Source organism: Euprymna scolopes, chromosome 31 (assembly GCF_053919585.1).
Source record: "Euprymna scolopes isolate OS-2025 chromosome 31, ASM5391958v1, whole genome shotgun sequence".
Classification (NCBI taxonomy): domain Eukaryota; kingdom Metazoa; phylum Mollusca; class Cephalopoda; order Sepiida; family Sepiolidae; genus Euprymna; species Euprymna scolopes.
Window position 1 is genome coordinate 61,271,582 of NC_136512.1, and position 24,703 is coordinate 61,296,284.

General features: G+C 34.1%; 1 protein-coding gene across 1 annotated transcript; it reads right to left on the reverse strand.

Annotated features, from left to right (window-relative positions):
• Positions 1–1,595: 1,595 nt before the first annotated feature.
• LOC145255545 (uncharacterized) lies at positions 1,596–1,973 on the reverse strand. The gene has a single exon (XM_080114000.1). It carries the CDS (start codon positions 1,971–1,973, stop codon positions 1,596–1,598), a length of 378 nt encoding a protein of 125 aa, XP_079970126.1.
• Between the last annotated feature and the right edge of the window lie 22,730 nt (positions 1,974–24,703).

Consider the following 24,703-nt stretch of genomic DNA (forward strand, 5'->3'; position numbering starts at 1 on the left):
TAGCTGAATCCAATGAAGATTTTCAAATGAAAAGAACAATGTTTCCTTAAATTTTATACAATTGTGCTGCTAAACTGAAATGTATTTTTTAATATTTTAGTCATGATAGAGGTTTATAAAAATACTTGTCTGCCAACTATGTTATTGTTGTAAGTTTTTCCTTTTTTCCCTTGGCTGTTAGTTTTCATGGCTGTAACCCGTATATCAGTCAACCTACGGGCTCTTGAAAATGCAACATATAGTTGGCCATGGCTAAACACAGGTTGTGGTAGAAACAAACCAACTTTTTTCAAATGTTTAAACTTGAGATTTATTTATAGTCATTGCATATGATAACTGAATCGGAAACATATTTCTTTCTAAAATGAAAGGCTATTTCAGGTCACTTGGGGCAAGTTTTATTCGACGAATAAGAACAGTCTTTCCTAGTAATGCACCACTAATAAACGCCGCTTCAATTGAATGTGCATATTTTTACTTCTAATCGTGTTCCATTGTACAGACCCCCTTTTTTAATATATTTCTGAGAAGCATGACTATGCATCCAGGTTTTAAAATCAATTCATTAGGAGGCATTCCAGATGGTGTCAATGAACTAAGAAATTCGGGTTGATAACGCATAGCTTCCATAGAATCATCGGTCTGTATTTCATCTGTGCTGTAATATATGCGGCTATTACCAGGAAGTTGATGTAAAACCTCTTCATTGATCAACAGGCAGATTTTTTGGGTGAAAGAATTATCCTATTTTTTCTACCATGTTGTGATATATTTTTAAAAATATCAAGCGGAGACCCATCAGGGCATGATATTTGTGGCACTTCTATATAATCATTATCAAAGAGGCCTAGATATTCCACAAGATTTGTTGTTCCATTTCCAAGAATCAGTAACCATGAGGCAAATTCACTTTCATTGGGTGTTGTTCTAATATTTTGAGAGAAACTATACTGTTTAAACTGAAACCATAGAGGACACTTTTTAATGCAAATTTCAATTTTTTGCTCACGACTTCCCCTTGATAGTATGGGGAGAACTTGTCTGAAATCTCCCCCCAAAAGTATAATTTTCCCTCCAAAACATTATTATTATTGCTTATGTCTTTCAAATGCTTGTCAATTGTTTCCAAAGCAAATGAAGGGATCATAGATGCTTCATCTAATGTAATCGAATCAATATTTTTTTAAATAATTTGCATGGTCAGATGTGGGAAAGGCATTGCCAATAGAAGTTTCTGTAAGTGCGATAGGTTATTCAAACAAACTGTGAATTATTCTTCCTCCTAAACGTAAAGTAGAAGCAGTACCTGCCCAGGCACCACAACATACTTGATAATTTTTTTTAGATGTGAGATTATCACATTAAACATATAAGTTTTGTCACATCCTCCTAGTGCATCCACATAAAACAGGAATATTTAGGCACTTTTCCTTTTCTCTTCATTGTAACAGATTCAATCACAATATCACTGACCAGTCTTTGTTCATCAGTCAGTGTGTTTATGTCTGGGTAATTTGCGACAGCTTCAGGCTCCATTTGTTGTATACCAACAGACCCAGGTAAGCCAATTGTTAAACAATTAGTACCATTTTCACTCAGAACTGTATTGATGAATTGCAAAGCCATATTTTCAGCCTGGTCCATTGCAAATCCCTGGTGTAAAATTCTTCCATCATCGAGTTCTTATGGCTATTCCATAAAGCAAGAGAATGTGTAGGGTTTGAATAGGCACATATTGTAGCAAACATGACTCGAAGTTGCGAAGGCATTTGTAATGCAATGACTTCAATCAAAACCTTTTCAAATGATTCATCATTTTGAAGAAGGCCAAGTTTTAGGCATGCTTCTTTAAATGTAGGCATAAATTCACCTTCTACAATTCGCAATTCTTCAATGTTTTTTGCTCCACGAACATGCAATAGTAACATCCGCAACTGAAATATTTCTATATCTTTAGGGGTCACAGTATACATTCTGTTAATGATATTGATATTCCTTCTTCTTGGCGTCCATATTTTTGTATTCTTGTTGAAGACATAATGAAGAGGACTGTCAAGATACAAATAATTATGTGCTTATTTAACTTAAACTAAACCATGCTGTAAGACTTGTGTCTGCATGCGCAGCTTGTTGTGCATTATCACTACGAAAGTAAACCCTATGCAATTCTATACACTGTGCGGGACATATCATGCAGCCTTAATTCTGACAATCGACACATAGCTCCAGGGGACGAAACATATCTGCATGCAATATATTTAGTTATTTCATCATGGTTGTATGCATTTTGTTCATCATGTGATTCTGTACTATTCTTTACCTCAATCGAAGAACAGTCATGCCCCTTGTAGATGTATTTAAATATATAGTTAATACTCTGAACAGATTTCAACATTAATATGGGCACGGTACTTTTTTAACAAGTAAGAAGTAAAAGGTACAACATAACTATTATCTACAATGTGGTTTCCAACTTGTACAGTAAATCCATTCTTACGTCTCCTGTATTCTGGATATTCAGTCACTGTCACAGAGGTTTCATTTTTGAAATCTTTTGGATAATTTTTTAGGCACACACCATCATTCATACAGGAAGAAGAAGGTTGTTTACTGCCAGAAGTTCCATGAATCATAAATCTCTGTACTAAATCATGTAAAGCTGGGTCATCATCGATATCAGGAATTTCAGCACTAACTAATTTATCGATGTCACTTTCGTATACTCATTTCTTAAAACTACCAATATGTGGCAGTGAGGAAGTCCTCTTTTCTGAAATTCCACGACATAGACGTATGCCACTGGAACACCAAAGCTATTTGTGTCCTTTATATCACTCAAGGGTTCGTTCAGTTGCAAGTTATACACTCTGGCAATTAACTCAGGTGTATTCTCGGGGGTTTCATTTGTATATAAATTGTTCATGATTTCGGGATATTTAGGGTTACATGTGTAGGTTATAAAGAGGTCAGGTTTGCCATATTTTGCCACTATTTACATTGCATCATAAAAGTTTTGATGCATATGGCAAGGGCTACCAGTGAATGAGGTGGAAAGTGTCACTGCCACTCTTGATTGGATATCCTGATCTATTCTTCTGTTTAAAAAGTCCATCAGTCTATTATATTGCTCCACACGTAATTGAGATTGGTTATTACGGAGATATTGCAACCTGCAACCTTCAACTTTTACATAAGCATTCACCAAGTAGTGTTGAAATAATTTTCCAGACCGGTGAATTATGCTGAAACCACCTTTAAAAGAAAGGCGAACATTGTTGCATTGTGAGATGATTAGCAACACTTGTTCGGTATTCATCTACATGCTGCATTCTATAGTGCCATAAAAATTCGCCGTGTGGAAAAAGAATAGGAAGCTCATTGTATCTAAATGGCATGAGGTGTAGGACATTCTTTCAGTTTTGGGTAAACTACAATGTGTTTATTTTCTGGCGGAGCACCATTATCACCAAAAATATCATAGCTATTTCATTGCAAGTGGGGAAATTGTATCTCTTTATGTATTTACCCCTTCTGAAATGCAACTCACACTTCGGCATTGGTATATTTTCTGTTATAGTTATATTTTGCTGTTCGTTTTCAATTAAATCCATGTTCTAATACCAATTTACATACGGATGTATTTCCTGCACAACTTCATTTATGGTAGACATTTTTTGTGTACAACATTTTGCGTTTTGTAAAGTATTTAATCTGTATTGCAGAGCTTTATTTGCGTCTATGATGTACAGTTGACCATGATAAGGAAGCAAGGTTGTAGTTTTAGGATATGTTTTTCCTTGGATTTGAAATCAGTATGGACCTCTCCCTGAAGAAATAGATAAGTTCACACCGAATGATGTAAAAGAAAATGCACAATTGTAATTTCTAACAGATTCATTGTCAGTCCCTTCAAATAAACGTTTTAATTGCTCTGGAGATGGTAGCAATGTTGGTAAATGTGCCTTACCATTATGGCAACAATTTAGATTCTCATTTCTAAATCTTAATGCTCCACAATATACACATAATACATTCATTTGAACAGTATCCAGTGGGTCTACCACAGTGTAAGAATTACTATTCTGCCTCGGCCTAAGTTGTATTTGGCGTAATCGTTGCATTTATGGAAATCTCCTATTATCTCTCTCCAATTCACTCATGCTTTCCATTCTGTTTTGAAATCTCCTTCGTTCTTGTTCTAAATATGTATTACGTTACTGTGCATCTATGGTACTTCTACTAATTCGACCTCGCTGTCTCTCCCTTTCTCTGACCTGTTGTTTTTGTTCTTCCCTGATCCTTTGCTGATAAATTCGCATATTTGCACGGATGTTTTCGATTCTCCGATCCATATTGAAGTTTATGGAAAATAGGTGTTCTTTTAGAGACTAAGGTAAGTGAATTCCTCAAAATAAATACAATATAATATTTTCTGCAATCTGTATTGTGTAAAATCTTTTCTTTTAATACTTACATATGAAAAATACAGAAATCCGCTGCAATAAATGCATTATGTTTTCAAATTGATAATATTTTTGTGTTTTAAAGTGGAATATATATAGTGAATTTAGCAAAATAATTTCCGAAATAAATTTTGATCAGTATATTCATAAATCAAAAGATGGCAATTCTCTTGCATATTTTCATTCACCATTTAAAATAGTTTAAATATTTTTAGGCCACACAGTAAACAAAGATAGATTTAATCCATTCATAGACAGAAATAAACCTTGAGAGATATTTCAAAATTGTAAATCAAAACAACTATTTAGAGGTCAATGTTTACTAATCATGTTTGTGAATTTAAAAACTAAAATATAAGAATCTAAGTAAGCACAACGTATGTGTGATAGAATATGTATATGGTATCCATGTTTAACTCCTCCAGTTAAATATAAATTTAAGATAATTTCTTATAAATCAACAAATATCAGAAAGTAAAAGTAGCATGAATAAATGTGAACACATTTTGTGAAATAGTTCAAACTTTTTAATTTGCTGCATTACATTTTACCTTTAGAATTTTGATAAAAAATATCAATTATAATAAGGCTAAAAGTTGCAAGACTCAGAGTCAAATTAATTTAATAGGAAAAAGGGTTTCCTTTTCAGAGAAAATATTTAAAAAGTCACAAAAACAAACTTACTATTTAGTATATATATATATATATATATATATATATATACACATATATATATATTGTTGTATCAATTTTACATTGGCTCAAAATGTTCTGTTGATCGCTTTAAAACTACTCGAAAAATGACTTATTATTTCAGTGTCATTTGCTTTAATGAATTTTAAATTTATAATTTTAACCTATTTACCCCTCGCCATCCATATTTTGTAACTAATATATATTTTTATGTGTTGAGTTCATAACGTAAATAGATAAATAAAAATGCAATAACTTTGTTTTTTTTATTTTTTTTTCAAATAAAATTTATGAATAAATGAATGGGTTGGCGACCTGTATGAGGTACCCTCTCAAAATGCTTAAAAATCTGTAAATCCTTTATTTATTTTTCTGCTAAGCACACACTACGCACGCACACACACAAAACAATAATAAAATAAAAAAAACATCGATCTACTAACTGTATAAAATGTAAAAAAAAAATACTTACGTTTTAAAAAGAAAGCAATACGTCGTAAGTATAAGAAATATTAAAGTAAACGTTAATACCTTTATTTTTTATGCTTCTGTTATTTCAACACGATCGACATGTTGCAGAAATATCAATGTATAAAATTTGTTAAGTGAAAGTTCAGTATAGTTGCAAAACGTACGCACGCACGCACACACACACAAAATAAGTATTTTTGTTTTTGTTTATTAAAGGTTTGCGCTAGTCGCTTTAAAATTACTCGTGAAAATGGCATCTTATTTCAGTTGCGTCTGCGTTAATGAATTTTAAATTTATAATTTGAACCTATTTACCCCTCCCATCCACGTATATAAATATTTATATTTTGTAACTAATATAATATTTTATTTATCTAGTTCATAACGTAAATAGATAAATGAAAATGCAATAACTTTGTTATTTTATTTTTTTTTCAAATAAAATTTCAATAAATGAATGGGTTGGAGGAACTCTATGCGGTATCCCCCCTAAAAATGCGCGTAACTGTTTAAAAGTTAGTAAATCATTTATTTATTTTTCTGCTATGCACACACAAAATAATAAATACCTAAAAATAATAAAACATGAAAAACATCGATCGAATGACAATATAAAATGTAAACAAAAAAGTATTTTGTTTTAAAACAAAGCAAAACGTCGTAAAGATAAAAATATTAAAGTAAACGTTAATACCGTCATTTTTATGGTTGTGTTATGTCAACACAATCGATATTTTGCAGAAATATCAATGTATAAAATGTGTTAGGTGAAAGTTCAATATAGTTGCAAAACGCACGCACACACACACACACGCACACACACACAACGGAAGTATATTGGTTTTTATCTAAGGTTTACGCTAGGAAGGGCCCATTATCTTATAGCGGGTGAAAGGTATTACGACGAAATAAAAAAATATTTTCTAGAAGTAACCTGTAAACAAAAAATTATTTATGTTTAAAAAAGGAAGCTAAAGGTCGTACTTATAAAAAAATTATTAAAGAAATATGAATACGTACAGTCTGTTTATGTTTCCGAAAGAAGCTGTTGAAATAACAAGATAAGGCCGCCATCTTTGTTTCAGTTTTCAATTGGTTAAGAAGAAGCCTCATTTATCCAATCAGAACGATGCATTCTTTGTACATTGCAGCGACACAAGTTATTTTTTATTTAGTTTTATTCAAATGTTTATTAGGTAGTTGGAATATTCAATTTCATTTAATGGTTTTTTAGGTTGATAACGGACGGAGCGATAAGCGTAATAATATAATGATAATATTGACTATTACAATTGCTGTTTATAATGACCATGATACCCGTGAACAATATAATGAGAAAGTGACAAGCTGGATACAAGTTCTCTTACACAGAGTAAAAAAAAAATAACACCTAATATACATGGACGACCTGAAACTTTTTGCCACGACTGAAAAAAAATTACAGACACTAATAAACATTACCAGGATCTTCAGCCAAGATATACAAAAGGAGGTTGATATAGAATAGACTATATAAATATAGAAAAGTGCGCATTACTACTACTATTATATGAAAGGGTAAACTGGAGACAACAGCGACCATGGAACTCCCCAACCAAACAGAGATGAGGACCCTAGGGAAACAAGTGCTTATAGATACCTGGGAGTTCTGGAAACTTACAACATGAAAGCCACAAGAAATGAAAGAGAGAACTGGAAAGCAATACCCCAGAAAACAAGAACACTTATAGAAATTACATTATATATCAGAAACCTATTAAAAGGTATAAATACATGGGCAGTATCCCTAATAAGATACTCAGGACCATTTCTAGTATGGACCAAAAAAAACAAAACTGAGAAATCTTGATCAGGAGACCAAGAAACTCATGACCATGCAGAATACAGTACACCCAAAGAACAATGTTGACTGATTCTATATGAAAAAAAGAAGGTGAAAAAGAACTAGTTTGTGTAGAAGACTGGGTGTATGACACAGAATGACTTTGAAAAATACATAACGAAAAAATACGGAGAGGATAATCTTGACAGTGAGAAACACTGAGAAAATGGATAAAAAACAGAGATGAGAATAAGGAAAATATTGGGCATGGATGAGAAAAGAACACATAAGCCGAGAAACGTATTCACTAAGGTTACTCGATGTGAACCAACCACATCAATGTAAAACTGATGGACACAAGAAAATAGTTAATGCAGACTCTGAACAAAGAGACGAAACGATAAACCCTATAGTAAGCGAATGCAGCAAACTGGAGGAAAAGAATACCAGAAAAGACACGACCAAGTACGAATGAAAATACACTTGGAATTATGCAAACAACTACATCTGGAACACACATACAAGTGCGATCCAACCCATCCCCCAGTACCACATCACTGCCTCGCTTCCGCCCACAAATGTGTGAGACCGAATGGGCAAGTAGTCAAGGAGGAAATAAAGACCGAGGAGTGAAGACTGACCTGACCTCCACTGTATAAATGCGAGGAAACCTGGAACCTTGGGAAGGCTTACACCAATGGCCACTGCAAAATAAAAACCAATGGCAAGCAGCTGTTGCAAAAATGCAAATTTATTTGCAAGCTTTTTCGAAATAGGTAGAAAGTACTGGACAATCTAGGGAGACTTGATATCACTCAGCTTCCAGGAAAGACCGACGGTTGTACTCAATTAGATCGTTTATTACCTGTGTGAAAGTTTCCGTGAGCAAAAATAAAAACATCTTTAAAAAAATCTTTATTTGCATATGTGTTCATTTATTTTTAGGGACTCTACCTCTATGCGTCCGGGAAACATCTGGGTTGAAAATATATTTTATTTCTTTTAATTTTAATTCAAAATATTGACTTTTTTGGAGGGGGATTATTTCTAAAATTTAGGCGAGTGGTTGTGTTACCTTAAAATATTGACTTTTTTTTAGGGGGATTATTTCTAAAATTCAGGCGAGTGGTTGTGTTACCTTAAAATATTGACTTTTTTCGAGGGGGATTATTTCTAAAATTCTGGCGAGTGGTTGTGTTACCTTATTTAACACAGGTGTATAAACATGTTTTATAGTTCATCCGACTTTATCCATGCATATCTTTTCTACTCGAAAAAAGTTGAAAATATTTTCAAAGTATAACGCTTACTAAATTTGCATTTCTTTTGTCCGGGTCTTTTTAAGAATGATCACTTCAGTATTTCGCTTTCATTTTGATGCAGCCATAACTACGATCAGACTCTCCGTTTTATCACCGTGATGAATTTTACTTTTTTTATTCCCCAGAATCTTTTTCTTAAGAACCACTTAACCATTTTATTTTTTAGTACTATCTTAAATATCATAAGGATTTTCATTATTTTTGTCAACTTTGAACAACTTAAGAATTTTCCCTAGCAATGTTAAATAGCTACACTGTTTGTAGGTGCACAGTCTGAGGAGTAAATCCTGACATAGCAATTTGCTTGGCGTCGAAATAGACGGATAGTGAAACACTGAAACAATTTTTTTACCGGCAAATTTTGCTGCTGCACAGAAAACGCTAAAAGGGATCCTCGTAACTAAGTTTATTTTCTTCCGGCCATGCCTGCTCCGAAGAAAGCAACCCCACCTTTTATCATCTAGCCACTAAGTACATTGCAGGAACCTCATTGTCTCATTAGAGAGAAGGTGGCCATGTATTACCACGGCAATATTATTTTAAAGTTATTTAGCTTTATTCATATTCATGTGAAACTTTTTAGAACAAATATCCCAGTTTTCCTAGAATCAATTAATAAATTCACTAATTTTATTTTAGGAATTTTTTTTAGTTCTGTATTTGTTATTTTAAAAATTGAAATGAATATACTCCGTAAATGCGTACATTTATAATTTAATATTAGTTTTTCCATTTTATTTGCTTTATATATATACAAATATATATATATATATATATATATATATATATATATATATATATATATACTTTCATAAATCAGAGTCCATTTTCTGTAGTCTGTTTTTGAACCCAGTCAATTACAGGTACATTTGCTAGTATATATATATATATATATATATATATATATATATATATATACTAGCAAATGTACCCGTGCTTGACTGGGTTCAAAAACAGTCTACAGAAAATGGACTCTGATTTATGAAAGTATGATAGGTTATGAAAAGGAAGGGTTGTAAAGAGATAGCTTCGAATTTGGAGGTATCAAAACCAAAGCAAAATATGATAAAAGTAAAAATAAAATAGATACACCCCATAATTTATTATACCATATCTGTTTACACTGAAACACTTATCACAATATTCTGTGAATCTATCTTAAAAACCCTTGTTAAACTTTGTGACATATTTCCATTCTATGCGGTCAGCCGCGGACGAACACCCCATAATTGTATTATACCATATTTCCTCAAACTGAAACATAATTATCACAGAGGAATATGAAAGTATTTATTAAATGTGGGCCTATTTTCATTCTATGGAGGCCAGGCGCGGACGCAGACCACACACTTTTATTATACCATCTATATTTAAGTTAAAACATACTTATCAAAGTAGTATTATGTGCTTCTATATCAAACAGCGTTGTAAACGTTTTTTTCTTTCATTTTTTTTATTTTCATACTTTGGGGGCCACACGTGAAAGCAGACCCCACAATTTTCATTAACCACCATTCCTCCAGATCAAACATACCCATTCCTGATCCTCGATACATTTACTATCATAATATGGAATCAGTCAACCATATAGGAGCCTATTCGTGACCACACACACACACACACACACACACACACACACACACACACACACACATGTTCAGCTTTATATTACATATATATATATATATATATATATATATATATATACATACCAGTACCATATGTATTGTGTTCGCCACACACAAATAATTGATACAATATACACATATTTCTATATTTTTATTCATATATTCTATATTCATTTGTTCTACTTGTACAATTTTGTGAGAGCATGTACTAATATCACACACAATAAGAATATGTTTATAATTCTATTGTTACTTTTTTTAATAGGTGTTACTTTATTCGATGATTGTATTTTGTCAGATGAACTTATATTATTGAATAAATTTAGCATTACTCCCAGATACCAATTCAGCATGCCACACAGTATGAATAATAATAATAATAATAATAATAATAATAATAATAATAATAATAATAATAATAATAATTTAACATTATTTATTAAGTCTACTATTCAAAAGCACGCGCACGTATGCCAATAGTAAAAAACACGCCACGTTATAGCCAGAAAAAAAAAGTATATTCTACTGTTCTGGATTCTATTAGAGTTGTTCGTACTAATTGTAATAATATTATGGGATTATCTCGAATTAAACGTTCTCGTGCCTCGGCTTTGAGTATTTTCTGACATGCATTCAAACATGCCTGCCAGCATTTTGCCTCGAGTTTAATTTGAATAAATAAAAGCTGTTACAGGTGGTGCAGTTACATTTTGCTGGGGTGAATCTATTTTAAATAAGTCCTTAGGAATTAGTCCCTAGGTTTTTTCTGTGTGTCAATACTATCCTCGCGGATATGTTTGGACTTATTTTTGACATAAACGGTTGAGCTTGCTCACTTCAGGTACGATGACAAGTTTTCAAGTCTCCTTGACTTTTCTCCAATGAGCCGAACGATACATTTTTTTTTACATAGGCATCACCACTTATCAAGGCCAAGAGCCCACTCAAGGATAAGTGTTAAAGACTGTACAGTAGACATTGGACAATATAGTAATCATTAGTAATGGAAATTTGGTAAATTTGATAACTTATATAGAACGGCTCATCAAGAATTATTTACGTTAGACTTGAACACAACCATATTGTAGTCAGCCGGAAAGCAGGAAAATGGAAGACAATTCCACAGGCGTGCAGTTCTAAGAAAGAAGCTTTGTTCATGGAATCTACGTTTAGGTTTAGGCACAGGTAAAGAGTGGGGGGAATTATTGATAGTGTGTACAGCTAGACGTGTGTTTCTTTTGAAATTTTGGCGAGGAGGGACAATGGACTGAAGCTCAGTTGAACACATTCCATGAAAATAACGATACATCAGAGACAAACTCGCAACATCTCTTCTGTGAGATAGAGGTTGCAACGAAGAGAACAGGGCATCTCTTACGAGGCTACAAAGTCTATTTTGGACTCTATCAAGGCAGAACAAGTCCTTTCTAGCTACTCCTGCCCAGATGTGGCAACAACATTCCATCCTTGGACGTACCTGGCTCTTATATAGATAGAGAATAGCATAAGCAGTGAGATATTTACCGGATCGATGGAAAGATCCCAACATTTTTCCAGCGGCCTTGGCAACAGATTTGATGTAGGTGTTCCATTTTAGATCAGGAGTAAAGGTCAAGCCCAGGAGCTTGTCAAAACTTGAGGCCTCCTGAAGACGAGATCCATCCATCACAATTGATGCCAGATGTGGATCAGAATGTTGATGATGTAAAGAGAGAAGCTTGGTTTTAGATGCATTAAAAGTATCCAGCCACTCCTTTCCCATTTGTACTACGTGATCAAGATCAGAGGAGAGAGAATCGGAGAGAACTTGGTCGTTTACTGTCTAAGATGTGCTACCATAAATGGTAGTGTCGTCAGCATAAATGTCTACAAATGATGTAAGGATGTGATTTGGAAGATCATTAATGTAGATCAGGAAAAGAGTTGGGGCCAGGATGGACGCCTGAGGGACACCGGCATTAATACTGTGAGCTTCTGATTTTTTTCCCTCAACTACTACTTTTAAGAACCTATCAGAAAGAATGATTTAATAATTGAGAAGACATTTCCAGCAATACAATAGCTAGAGATCTTATGAAGCAAACCTTTATGCCATACCCTATCAAAGGCCTTAGATATGTCAAGAGCAATTGCCCTAGAAAGGTTGCCTCTGTCGAGAGATTCGCTAATCCTATGAGATATAACTGTAAGCACATCTGCTGTAGATCTAGCAGAACGGAAACCATATTGAGTGTCACTAAGAAGGTTATTTTTGTTGAGACGGTTGATTACTTCTGTATTTTACACAGATTCCAACAACTTACCCATGACGAACAGGAGACTTATTGGCCTGTACTGAGAGGAGGATGAGCGATCACCTGTATCCTAAAATACAGGGCATACTGGTGAAATTTTCCAGGGAGATGGGAAACTATTCTCCTTAAGACAGCATTTAAACAGTTTTGTAAGTATGGGCGCTAGTTCAGGTTGAAGTTTTTTTAGTACTGTAATTGGAATAACGCAAGAACAAGTTGCTTTACTGGAATCAAGGGTTTTGATTAGCTTGGCAACATCACGTACAGATATACGTATATCACATAGCGTGTTTTCTGATACAGGAGGAAATATTGGGGGCTGGCTGCCTTGGTCTCAAAGGGTAGAATTAGCTGCAAAGTTATTGACAAAAATTTTGGCTTTGTCTGATGCTGACGAGAATTACCTCAGGTCCATTGATAATAGTTGGCATGAGATACACGCTTCTGTTCAGGATTCTGTTTGCTATTTGCCAAAACTGGTGGGAACCAAGCCGCTGCTAAGCTACTGTGGACTTAACAGATTGAGCAGACAACTCTCTTGCGTTCTTTATTACTTTCTTACAATTGTTTCCATACACCTATTACGTTGGAAGCAGTGGAAAGAGTGATTTCTGTGCGCAATGGCAGCAGCACATTCTGGAGAGAACCATGGCTGGCTGTTAGGTTTTTGCTGAAACTTTTCGAGGGTATGAAACTGTCAATACCTACAATTAACCATTCAGTCAGGTCTAATACTATAGAGGACACATCCTTTTTAAACATGGAATGCAGAGGTAGATTAGATATACATGTACAGAAGCTATCCCAGTCAGCCTTAGTGTATCGATAATATGTACGATGGAGACGTACGTCTGGGGACTTATTACATTTCATTTTTATCTTAAGTGATACAACAGAGTGGTCGGAAGATCCAAGAGGCGACAGAACAGAAACTGAACATAGTTCAGGGCAAGTTGTGAGAAAAAGGTCTAGTAGGCTTGCACACTGGCCGTCATTGTCGGGCACACGGGTGGGTTCCTGAACAATCTGAGTGAGGTCATAGGCAACGGAGAAATCATGACAGAACCTCCCCTCATCATCGGTCTTGTTTGAGTGGGTCAACCATTCGACGTTGTGAATATTGAAGTCCCCACATACGTGAATGTTTGCTGAAGGATAAGCAGATAGGACTTGGACAATTTTCTCAGATATGCTTTGAAAGATAGTAACTCCGCTTTTGTGGAGGCGATAGAGAGTAAATATAAATGCAGTAAGCAACCCGGAAGTACATATAGGGTAAATTAGGATCTTCCCTGGAGATGTCCCTACCACATGGAAAGCTATCTTTAATATAGGCACATATTCCATGCCCATGGCGATCTTGGCGGTCAGATTTAGAAGTTAAGTTAGAGTATCCTTTAATTGCAAACTCTTCTAAGGAAATGTCCAATGCCAGTTTCACTTAAAAATAAAAAGGTCTGGTTCAGTCTCCTGTAATCGGGGTTCAACCTCTTGAGGGTTAGAACGTAGACCCCCGGTGTTGGAGAAGGAGACATGGTAGTAGGGGTCTATGTTGGAAGTTGGAGAACCGGGTTTAATCGTGTATTTTTTCTTGAAACTAGTCATGATGAAAGTTTGGAATTTTTGGACTAGGTCGTCAGATTTACTTAGAGCAGGACAGAGAGGGGAAACTAAGAGAGGAAAAGAAACGAAGAATTGTTTTTCTTGTAGCTAATGATAAGGTAAAGCCGTTACAATTATGGAATCGAGGGGCCCCACCAGAAGCTACTGCATGGTCCAGAATCCATTCACCAAATGGCAATACAGCAGCCCCAGTACTTTGCACCTGCTGATAGGACAGCCTCCTTAGTGGTTATCCAAGGTTCGGGTCCTTGACTATCAGGCGGAAAACGTCAGCCCAGAAAAAACCCTTACTAGTGACATGGCTACAAGGATAGACATAGAAACAGAAAATTCCGCCATCTCTGCCAACTGTTCGCGCAAAATACTACCAACCTAGAAAACAGCTATTTCTTCTCCCTTTGTCAGAAAAAATCACTCATTAAAAAATTAGGATTGAGGGACAAATAAGAAGAAGCGAGAGTAACAGGAGCTGCCGATAACGCATCCACAATGCGTTTTCGTCTCTCCATTAAATACAGGGTGTGTATTCTTTGTTTAAATTTACCTAAAATAGTGTGGATTTTGACAGATTGGCTGGGAAAACAGAGAAACTTTCTTTTAAGACTGATTTTGTTTCTACTAAGTTTTTGAGTTTCAAGTTGTTGACTAAACGTATTAATTGAGAAATGCGACTTATTCAGTTTCTGCATGAATATGTGCCAAAACGACTTCTTGTGCATTTTTATAGTAAGTACCTAAAAGTTTTAATTCCTGTGTCGTACCGTTGAATGTAACATTAGTGATTAATTAAACATCATAATTTATTATCAATCCAGTAATAATGCTGGCTGTTTTATTAGACAATAGCTACGTTACTTTATTTAATCTCCCTTATACATGCAAATATATGATAAATAAGTGTGATTCTTAATCGAGCTGAAAATATACGATTTATTTAATATATTCGACAGCACGTGTTTCCGTATATTTTCTCGTTTTTTTTAGTGCTAGTGTGTCGTTCCCAAATTACATTTTCTTTGCTCTATAACTGGGACTTTTATTGCCGATTCTGTAACAAGTCAGGCAGTTCATAACCCAATACAGTTCCACGCAGTTCATAACCCAATACAGTTCCACGCATTGATAAGATGTTCTTCTCTTTGAGTTATTTTGATTTTCTACAAATTGTATTTTTATATGGAGATGGCACACTTTTGGTGTCATTTTATTACTGATGCTACGTCGGATCCTTCAATTTTCTAAAATCATTTTTCACGCTAATAATATCTCCTACTTATGGAATTTTGGTTGCCTACCTAATTTTTGTAATAAACCTTTCATCGAATTTCAGATCATTTTGACGTTGTCAATCCTAGTATATATAACAGGCAATTGAAATCATCAGCACTCAGTTCAGCGAGTGTAAATCCATCACAATGTTTTCTTACTTTTGATACAAATTGCAAATAGCACTTATCCTTGTCAATAAAATTCAGGAACTTCCAACGCTCATGAAATAATAATGTTTTAATCGTAATTTTCTTCTGCCTGCCTGTTTTTCAACTGACTACAACTTGAATCTCTTCAAGTTCAAAATAAACAAATTCCTGATGAACCCCTTAAGTAAGATACTTTATCAGGTCGATTACTACGATATTGTCCCATTGACTACAGTACACAAAATAACCCTTATCCCCGAGTGGCTTCCATGCAAAAAACAGTTTTGTTGGGTGTTCTTTCGTTTAAGAAATATTTAAGTTACATGTTTCCGCAGCAAGATGTAATCCACAACTATGTTGTGTTCTGTGTAGTCCAGTTTTTAAAGCAGTAAAGCAGCTTTTTTATGCAGTAAAAAGATTGTCTAGAGAACGATTAATGTTATACACGGATCATAAATTCTAAAATACAAAGCACAGCTCTTGTATTTTTCTATTTCTGAATGAATCGCCAATTTTATGTTCATTATAATATTCTACTTAATAGATAGTAATGTATTACTAGCGTGACTACTTCGTAAATACGCTTAGCACTTCTTCTCGTGTAGTGACCTGTTCATAAAATAGACTTAAAACTTGAACTTGGTAGAATAGATGGAGTAAATTGGCATTGCCTTCCCCACCGTAGTTACATCCGGCTCGCTTGTTAGCGTCTATCAGTTGTCATTATATCATTCGTATAGGCGGAGTTAAATAACGTAACTTTTAATACTATAGGACCGTTAATCTGCAAGAGATTACCATCCAACGTCCTGCCGTCCATGCCTTAGATGCATGCCTTATCAACGACTAGGTGTGCATCTCTCCCAGGGAATTAATGGCCGTCCACTACTAACCTGGAAATATCTTATGACTCACAGATCCTAACCTTCCCAAATGTAAACCCATCTGGTACTGACTAGCCTCATCGTTGCTAACTTTAGTGACATAGCGATAACCAGTGTGTCATCGTGATTGTGTCGCTTGAATATGATATTTAAATGTATGACTATTTTGTATTTATTATTATAGTGTGACCTGATTGACTTAAGGGAGCATCCCCCCCATTTGGGGGGATCAACCTTCCCAGGAGCCGAGGAGAACCGGATAACTATGCTGAGATAGCTTTAATTGGTCCCGGGCAACGGCGGATATCACAAGACTTGAGTTGAAATATATAGATATATTTTGCTTTATTGTTTTAAAATCGGAGATATATTATTGTTTGAGAAATGGACGATGGAAAATGTGAGAATTTTAGAATAATCGACTGTACTTGTCGACCAAGGGGATCCTTCAGAATATGGTTGTCTGAATGATGGGACGTGACCTTTTGAGGTCATGGAAATTGAATATTGATTTTGGCCCCCAATTTTCAAAATCTATCGACTATAAGTCGAGCTGCACACGCGCAATCGGCACCTGTCGTAATTTGATTGGCTTAGGAGACTTTCCACTCCGATACCCGCACACTATATAATGTTTACCCGTTCGAAGAATAAACAGATTCCTATTTAGTTCTAAGGGACACAGATTGTGTAGAGAATCGCCGTTTCCTGAAGCCGTGACCAACACACCACTCCTCCGACCCGTCTGAGTGCTATCTCCGAAGAGAAGAGAGAGTTGAGACTTTTAAAAAACACTACGAGCTGAACTATATATTTGTACAAAGTCTGTAATATAGTTTGTGAAATTAGAATAGAATCAAAGCGTCTGTTGTCTTTCTTGTCTGCGTGAGTTTTTTTTATTCGTTTCTTGTCTTCGTGAGTTTTGTTATTTGTTTTCAGCATACCAGATTCAATGTGACGGCCTCTAGAAGTACCAGACGGCACAAGCCAAGTTTTCCGATGTTTCACGAAGACGACCAGGTGTCCTGGCGTAATTCTCCAGAGAGGGTTTTACAATAGATTTAAGTAAATAATGGATTTTTGTAAAACAACGAAATGTAATGAATTCAATCGGTGAAAATGACTTTTACTCCATCATCTCGAATCTAAATCAAATGATTTAGGTATCTAGTTTCGGTGTCCCCGTTTCAGGTATAAACAGATCGGTAAGAACACGCTAAAAATATAACGGCGTCAATGTATATTTGCCAATGTCAATTTTTCTACCGCTTAGAAACCATTGTAACTGGCTAAAATGTCTAATTTCTTTCAAATGTCCACTTCTCGTACAATATCAAGTCTCAAGTTTGTAGACTAGAAATTTACAGGGAAGATTTGTAAAAACCTTCCCCACACCAACAGAAAAGGTCACTTTCATTTATAGATGGATACACGTATTGATAGAAAACAAAGTATTTAGACTATTGCTTACAATTGATGAGTTTAATTTTTGCTCGCAATGGTGCATCGTAGTACTCCATTTGATTATTAAGGACGTAGACACACAAAGCAGGATAGGTTACATAGACAGGTCTAACAAGGGGTTTAACTTGTATGATGATAAAAGTAAGCATTTTTAAAATAATGGGAACATATTGGATCGGGAAGCAAAATGAAGATCTGTGGATATGATGTGGAATTTTAAGAAATAAGACTTGTAAAAAGTGGTAAAAATGTCTATTTGCATTTCTCTCCGATTTCCATGTCTCTCAGTATAGCCTTGAACACACGCACATAAACACACGCATATAAATGTGTGTATATATATATATATATATATATATATATATATATATATATATATATATATATAATTACATAGTAAATTAATACACCACGACACGCATGCTTCTCCTTTGCTCGATTCCTTGCTAATCAGGATAAAAGTTTTGCGGCTATATATATATATATATATATATATATATATATATATATATATATATGTATATATATATATATATATTATTATACATGTATATATATTATACATGTATATATATACATATATATATATAGGCTTAATAGATTGACTCGCATACAAAAAATCTCATATATATATATATATATATATATATATATATATGTGTATATATATATATTAATATACCGTACAATTTTCCTGACATTGCCGTATTATATATATATATATATATATATATATATATATATATATATATATAGAAATACATATATATATACGTATGTGTGTGTAGGGTATCCATTAATACAAACGTTAAAACGTATTATACTTATATATATATGTGTATATATATATAAATATATATATATATATATATATATATATATATATATATATATATAGGCACATATTATTGAATAGCACGGAGTTATTCTGTTTTACATTTTTCCTTTTTATCTGCTCCAATCTCCGAATAGTCCTTTTTGTGTTCTTCTCGAAATTGTACGTGTTGGATCCATAATCACGAGCGCTTCGACAGAAGTACTTCTATCATCCTCAGGCATATTTTAGAAATATATGTAGTGATTGTTTTTTTAGTTAACTTATTGTATACATTGTTTCATAGTCACGTGGTAATTTATTACAAGTTAGGTTGGCAGACTTTTTTTCTTTTTATTACATATATTAAACACATTCATATATACAAACACATATATACATTTCCAAACATTTATCGCCAACATTGCAAGACGTTCCGGCATCACTCATAATTAATATTATTTATTTGAGGTTTCTTTGTTTTAATGCACAATGCTTCGAGTATTCTTAGCCTATTTACATTTCTCTCACCCTGCAATACTCTTGTATGTTCTACCATAATTCTTCGAAATTCCGAATGTTAGCAGCTATGTCCCTTCAAATGTTGTGATATGGTGCTAGGGTTTGAGAGGCGGAGAGTAAATCTTCACGACAATGTGTTAGTTGTTGAACCAACGTAGCTACTAATATTGGAGATAAACTCTCCTATTGGACAGCTAAATTTGTAAGCTACATTGGTCCTTTCCAACAGGTCATTTGTTTGCGAAATACTAATTTAAATTCAAATTACAAATGGCTACTTTCATTTCTTTATCTACAAGAGTGTTAGGGAATTGATGATTTACTAACACTTGTTTTATATTTTTTAATTCATTAAAGAATTGTTTTTTTTTTTTTTGGCTGGAGAAAATCACATTTTCACGGTGTATAAGATTCCTTACTATATTCGTGTTATAACGGAATGTCCATTATCTTTTAAAATTTAAAATACAGGAATTAACGGATGTAGATTTTTTAAAAACAGACGTGATAAATTCATCGCTACTAGAATCAATGACAACGTCTAAAAACGAGATTTAATTATTAGTACTTAATTCATATGTATATTAAAGAACTGAATTATTCTGAAAGATATCCTTTAAATACTTTGTTTCCTCTGTGTTATTGACAAAAATAAGTATATCGTCTATATATCGAACATAAATAGAAGGTTTCTTTTTTTAAAATTAAATACCTTGTTTTCTATATCAGCCATATAAGAATTAGTAAATGTTGGTCCCAACACGGAACCCATTTTCACACCATCCACCTGTGTGTATATATTTCCCAGATGATCAAAGAATGGGACTTTGGTTGAACACATTACTAATAATTTTTTTAAAGATTATTGAACTCATTTTAAGTGGAGGAAGGGTCGGATTGTTATATATGTTCTCTATAATAATTTCAATGGTTTCGTTCACTGGTATATATGCAAATATATTTTCAACATCTAAAGAGGCGGTGATTTAATGTTCGATTTTTGTTACTTGTAGAATCTGCATAAGTTCTCCCGTAGAATTTACACTGTATCTCCAAGGTAAATGTTGTTGGTGGCCATTGCCGTCCTTGAACAATTGCGGACATTGGCTGCCGTGGCTGAAATGAAACAGTTTATACTTTCAATGAAGGTTTGGAGTAACATCATGCAGGCATTGTTTGAATTTCGAAAAGCAGTTAAGAACATGCATAAATCAGTATAAATTAATAAAAATACGAAAAATGGTCAATTTAAATAATAATGGAATATAAACAGGACAATTTAAGAGGTTAGGGATTTTCAATGTATATTGACTGTTTAGAGTAATGAAAATCAGTGGTAGCAGTGCTAGCTGTTTAAGTTTGATGTTCAAGTCTACCTTCTATTTTTTAATTCATTTCATTTCTTTTTTTTAGTATTGTCCTGTTAAGAACAGCCTTTTGAATATACATCTAAAATTCTCCTTGTTAAGAACGGTATTCGGAATGGACACTAACAACCTGCTCATGTTAAAAACATCCTTTGGAATAGACCCCCCGAATATCCCCATGTAAAGAAAGGCTTTAAGAGTTGACCGCCCCCTTTTAATAAGGGGTGAAGGTGGAAAACATTTATCTCCAAATTTAACCGTGAAAATAGTCAGCATTCCAACACGAAAATAGTAAATAAAAAATGAGGGTTTGCAGTGTCTGTAGGAGAGTAGTAGTTTTTTTATCGCGCAGGCGTACAAACTTGGCAACCGGTGTATTACAGTCCCTAATACATGTATGTATATGTCTATTAGTACTTGCCCCCGCCAAATTTGAATGAGAGTTTCTTAATCAAAGTGGTCGAAAACTTACAAAAGCATTCATTCTAAAGAAAGTTCTAGAAATAGACCGATCGTATACATCCCTCAACCATTGGCGCAACGTCGAGAATTAGACTGGAAAAGAAAGTTAAATAAAATAGGGCACCGAATACAATTCCATATGCAATGAAATTTTCGTCGATTATGTAGCGTTGGTAATCAGTGTAAAACATCGATAATGTTAACTAATCAGGTAATCTTGAACCATTGAGCCGATTTCTCAGGATATACCGCCAGTTACGTATTAGACGCGATCGATTATCATCGGATAAAGCCGAGCGTACTAGCAGACGCAGACTTAGTTCAAAACAAGCACAAAACGGGACAAATACAGAAATACACTAAATAAAAATAATAAAACCCTACTATATAATTACTGAATATGTGTTCTTATTTTAAAAAAAAAATCGCATCAATTCATCAACATTTTTTTCAAGAAAAGATTAAGTCTTTATTTTAGAGTTACTTGTTAGATGTTAGTACAAGTTTTATTTTCTTAAATGTTTCATTATTTTTTTTTTCGTTAACATTACATTTTCTGTCTAATAAAAGCTAAACAATTTGTTTTCGAAAATCGTAAATTGTAAGGTGAGACAGCGAGCGACCGGAATAGAGATGTTGTTTATTTTTTGTCTTCGAAGAAAGTGAGAGAAAGCGAGTTAGGAAGAATATATAGAGCGAAAAAAAACAGTAGATAGCGATCGTTCAAATAAAGTATATATAAATAAGTTACCTACAAAAATTGTGCGTATGTTTGTAAAAAGTATTATCAATTACTAAAACAATGATACAAATCAAACGACCGATCAATTTACTCATAAAACAAAAGTAGATATGATTGCCACGCAATTTTCAATGGAACAGTTGCGTTCGGTTAGCAGGCTATTACTGTTGTTCCGGAATATAGGAATGCGCAAATATCATTAAATCGGAAGGAGTTGAATTATTCTGGGGAGAATTTATTATGATTTGTAACGGAAAACGGAAACTTATGTGATATCAATGCATTTATGATCCAGTTACGAAGGGTAAATCCCCATATGTGCCCCTAGTGCAGAATACCACCCGCTGATAGCTAGGAGCAGTAGAAGAACTTATTATTTAGATGATAAAATAGGAACTACTTCCTGTAAACGTTATTACGATTGTGATGACTTTGCTTCTCGGATGTAATGTAGGATTTCATAATAACGAGTACATGTGTCTGAAATGTTCTTCTAAAGTTACATAAGATATTCTAGTCATAATAAATTTTCATGTGGGATTTGTCGTTGGAAAACTTACAGTATTTGGTTCAATAAAAATAAGAGATAAGCGAGCTATACTTGTTTATTTTTATGAAAATTGATTTTATTCATTTAAATTTTTAAACAAGAGATTCATTGGTCCGTCATAATCCGGGGTAAGATTCCAAGTGAATTACAATTATTCCCAGGTCGAAACAAGTCAGACAGAAAGAAGAGATTGAAAGAGTGTAAAACGGCAGAAAGATAAATAAATATTAAAAACAAAAGGACTTTGACAATGCTATTTGACAAGCCTTAAGTAAGGAGTATGGTCGTACAAAAGCGACAATTCTCTTGTAAATTTAGCTTTAGGTGCGTAGAACGTAAGTTGAATCTTTTGTTTAATTTTGTAAAGTGGCTTCATTCTTTGTCTGGGGCGAGTTCTATTATAAAGATTCTATAATATACACTGTCGCGACCGGATTTTTTTAGCTGGACAATCATATATGCGATTCTTGTACTTATTCCCAGAACTATTTACTTTTAAATACTTAAACTAAAGATTATTGAATATTAGACTATTGCATTTCGTTCTAAAATGATCAAAATAATGCAACTATTTTTCCTGCAACTGGGCAAATCATTGAATATATATTATTTATTTCTTATTTGGAGTGAGGCTCATACCTAAGACTTTAACACACACAAAAAAGTTTCTCGGATAAATCGCGCAACAGAATGTACAATTATAATCACACATCTAATATTGTTTTATATTTACAAACTAATCAAGAAACAACTGGACATCAAGAAATGTCATATCTTTACACTAACCCTTAAAACACAAGTGAATATCAAACAAAAATATAAAATGAAAAAATGACATTTATAAATTTCTCACAACATATATATATATATATAATATATATGTATATATATATATATATATATATATTAAGTTGGTTAACAATAGAAAAATTGTCTGCGGCATTCACGAGGCATAACACTTTTTTCTAAAGCAATAAATGCATTGTCATCAATTTCTGTTCACCTGGGAAATAAATCAATATCGTCAACTGCTCTGTAACTTATTAAAAACGGAGATATGAAAGAGACTCACTTTAAAATAGATGCGTCTTCGACTGTTGTTTTTATCCGTATGCCTATCGAATTGGTTAGCAAGCTGGCAGATACTTGTGAAGTCGGTAACGTTGAAGATTAAGGAGTTTTGCATATTTGTTAGGAGTGTCATTTTAACAAGTTTTCGGTCGATGTAACCTCCGACCTTCGTCAGGTGTATAGTGTCAAACTAAGGAATGTTGATGTCAAGCTCGAGAATTTGGACGGAATTTCGAACGGAACCCCTTATTTACTTCACGGTTGAAACATGTTCTCGTTCCCTCAGCCATAATTTGGTAGAGACTCTTATTAGTTCGCCATCTACTGTTTAATAAACTGTCCATAAAGTTGAACCTTCAGGAGGATACAGCTTTTACAATTGTTTTTTCCCCCAAATACTCAAACAAATGCATCCAAAACCAAGCTTCTATCTTTACATCATCAACGCTCTGATCCCTATCTGGCATAAATTAAAATGGATGGCTCTCGTCTTGGGGAGACTCCATGTTTTGACACGCTTCTGGGTTGACCTTTACTCCTGATCTGAAATTGAACACGTACATCAAATATGCTGCCAATGTCGCTGGAAAGATAGTGGGATCCTTCTAACGCTCCAGAAGATATCTTACTACTGATGCAATTCTATATCTATATAAAAGCCAAGTACGCCCAAGGATGGAATACTGCTGCTATATCTGGACAAGAGCTGCTAAATACAGCCTATCCTGCCTTGACAGAGTCCAAAATAGACTTTGTGGTTTAGTGCGGATACCCTTTTATCTTCCCTGCAACCTCTCTCCCACAGAAGAGACGTTGCGAGCCTGTCTTTGTTTTATCGTTATTTTCATGGCACGTGCTCGTCTGAACTCCAATCCCTCGTCCCCCCTCGCCAATCTTTCAGGAGAAACACCCGTCTGGCTGAAACTACTGTCAATAATTTTGCCCACTCTTTATCTGTGCCTAAATCCAAACGTAGAGCCCAAAGCTTCTTTCTTAGAACTGCACGTCAGTGGAACTCTCTGTCGCTTGCCTGTTTCCCATCTGACTACAACTTTGACGTCTTCAAGTCCAACATAAAGAAACTTCTGACAAA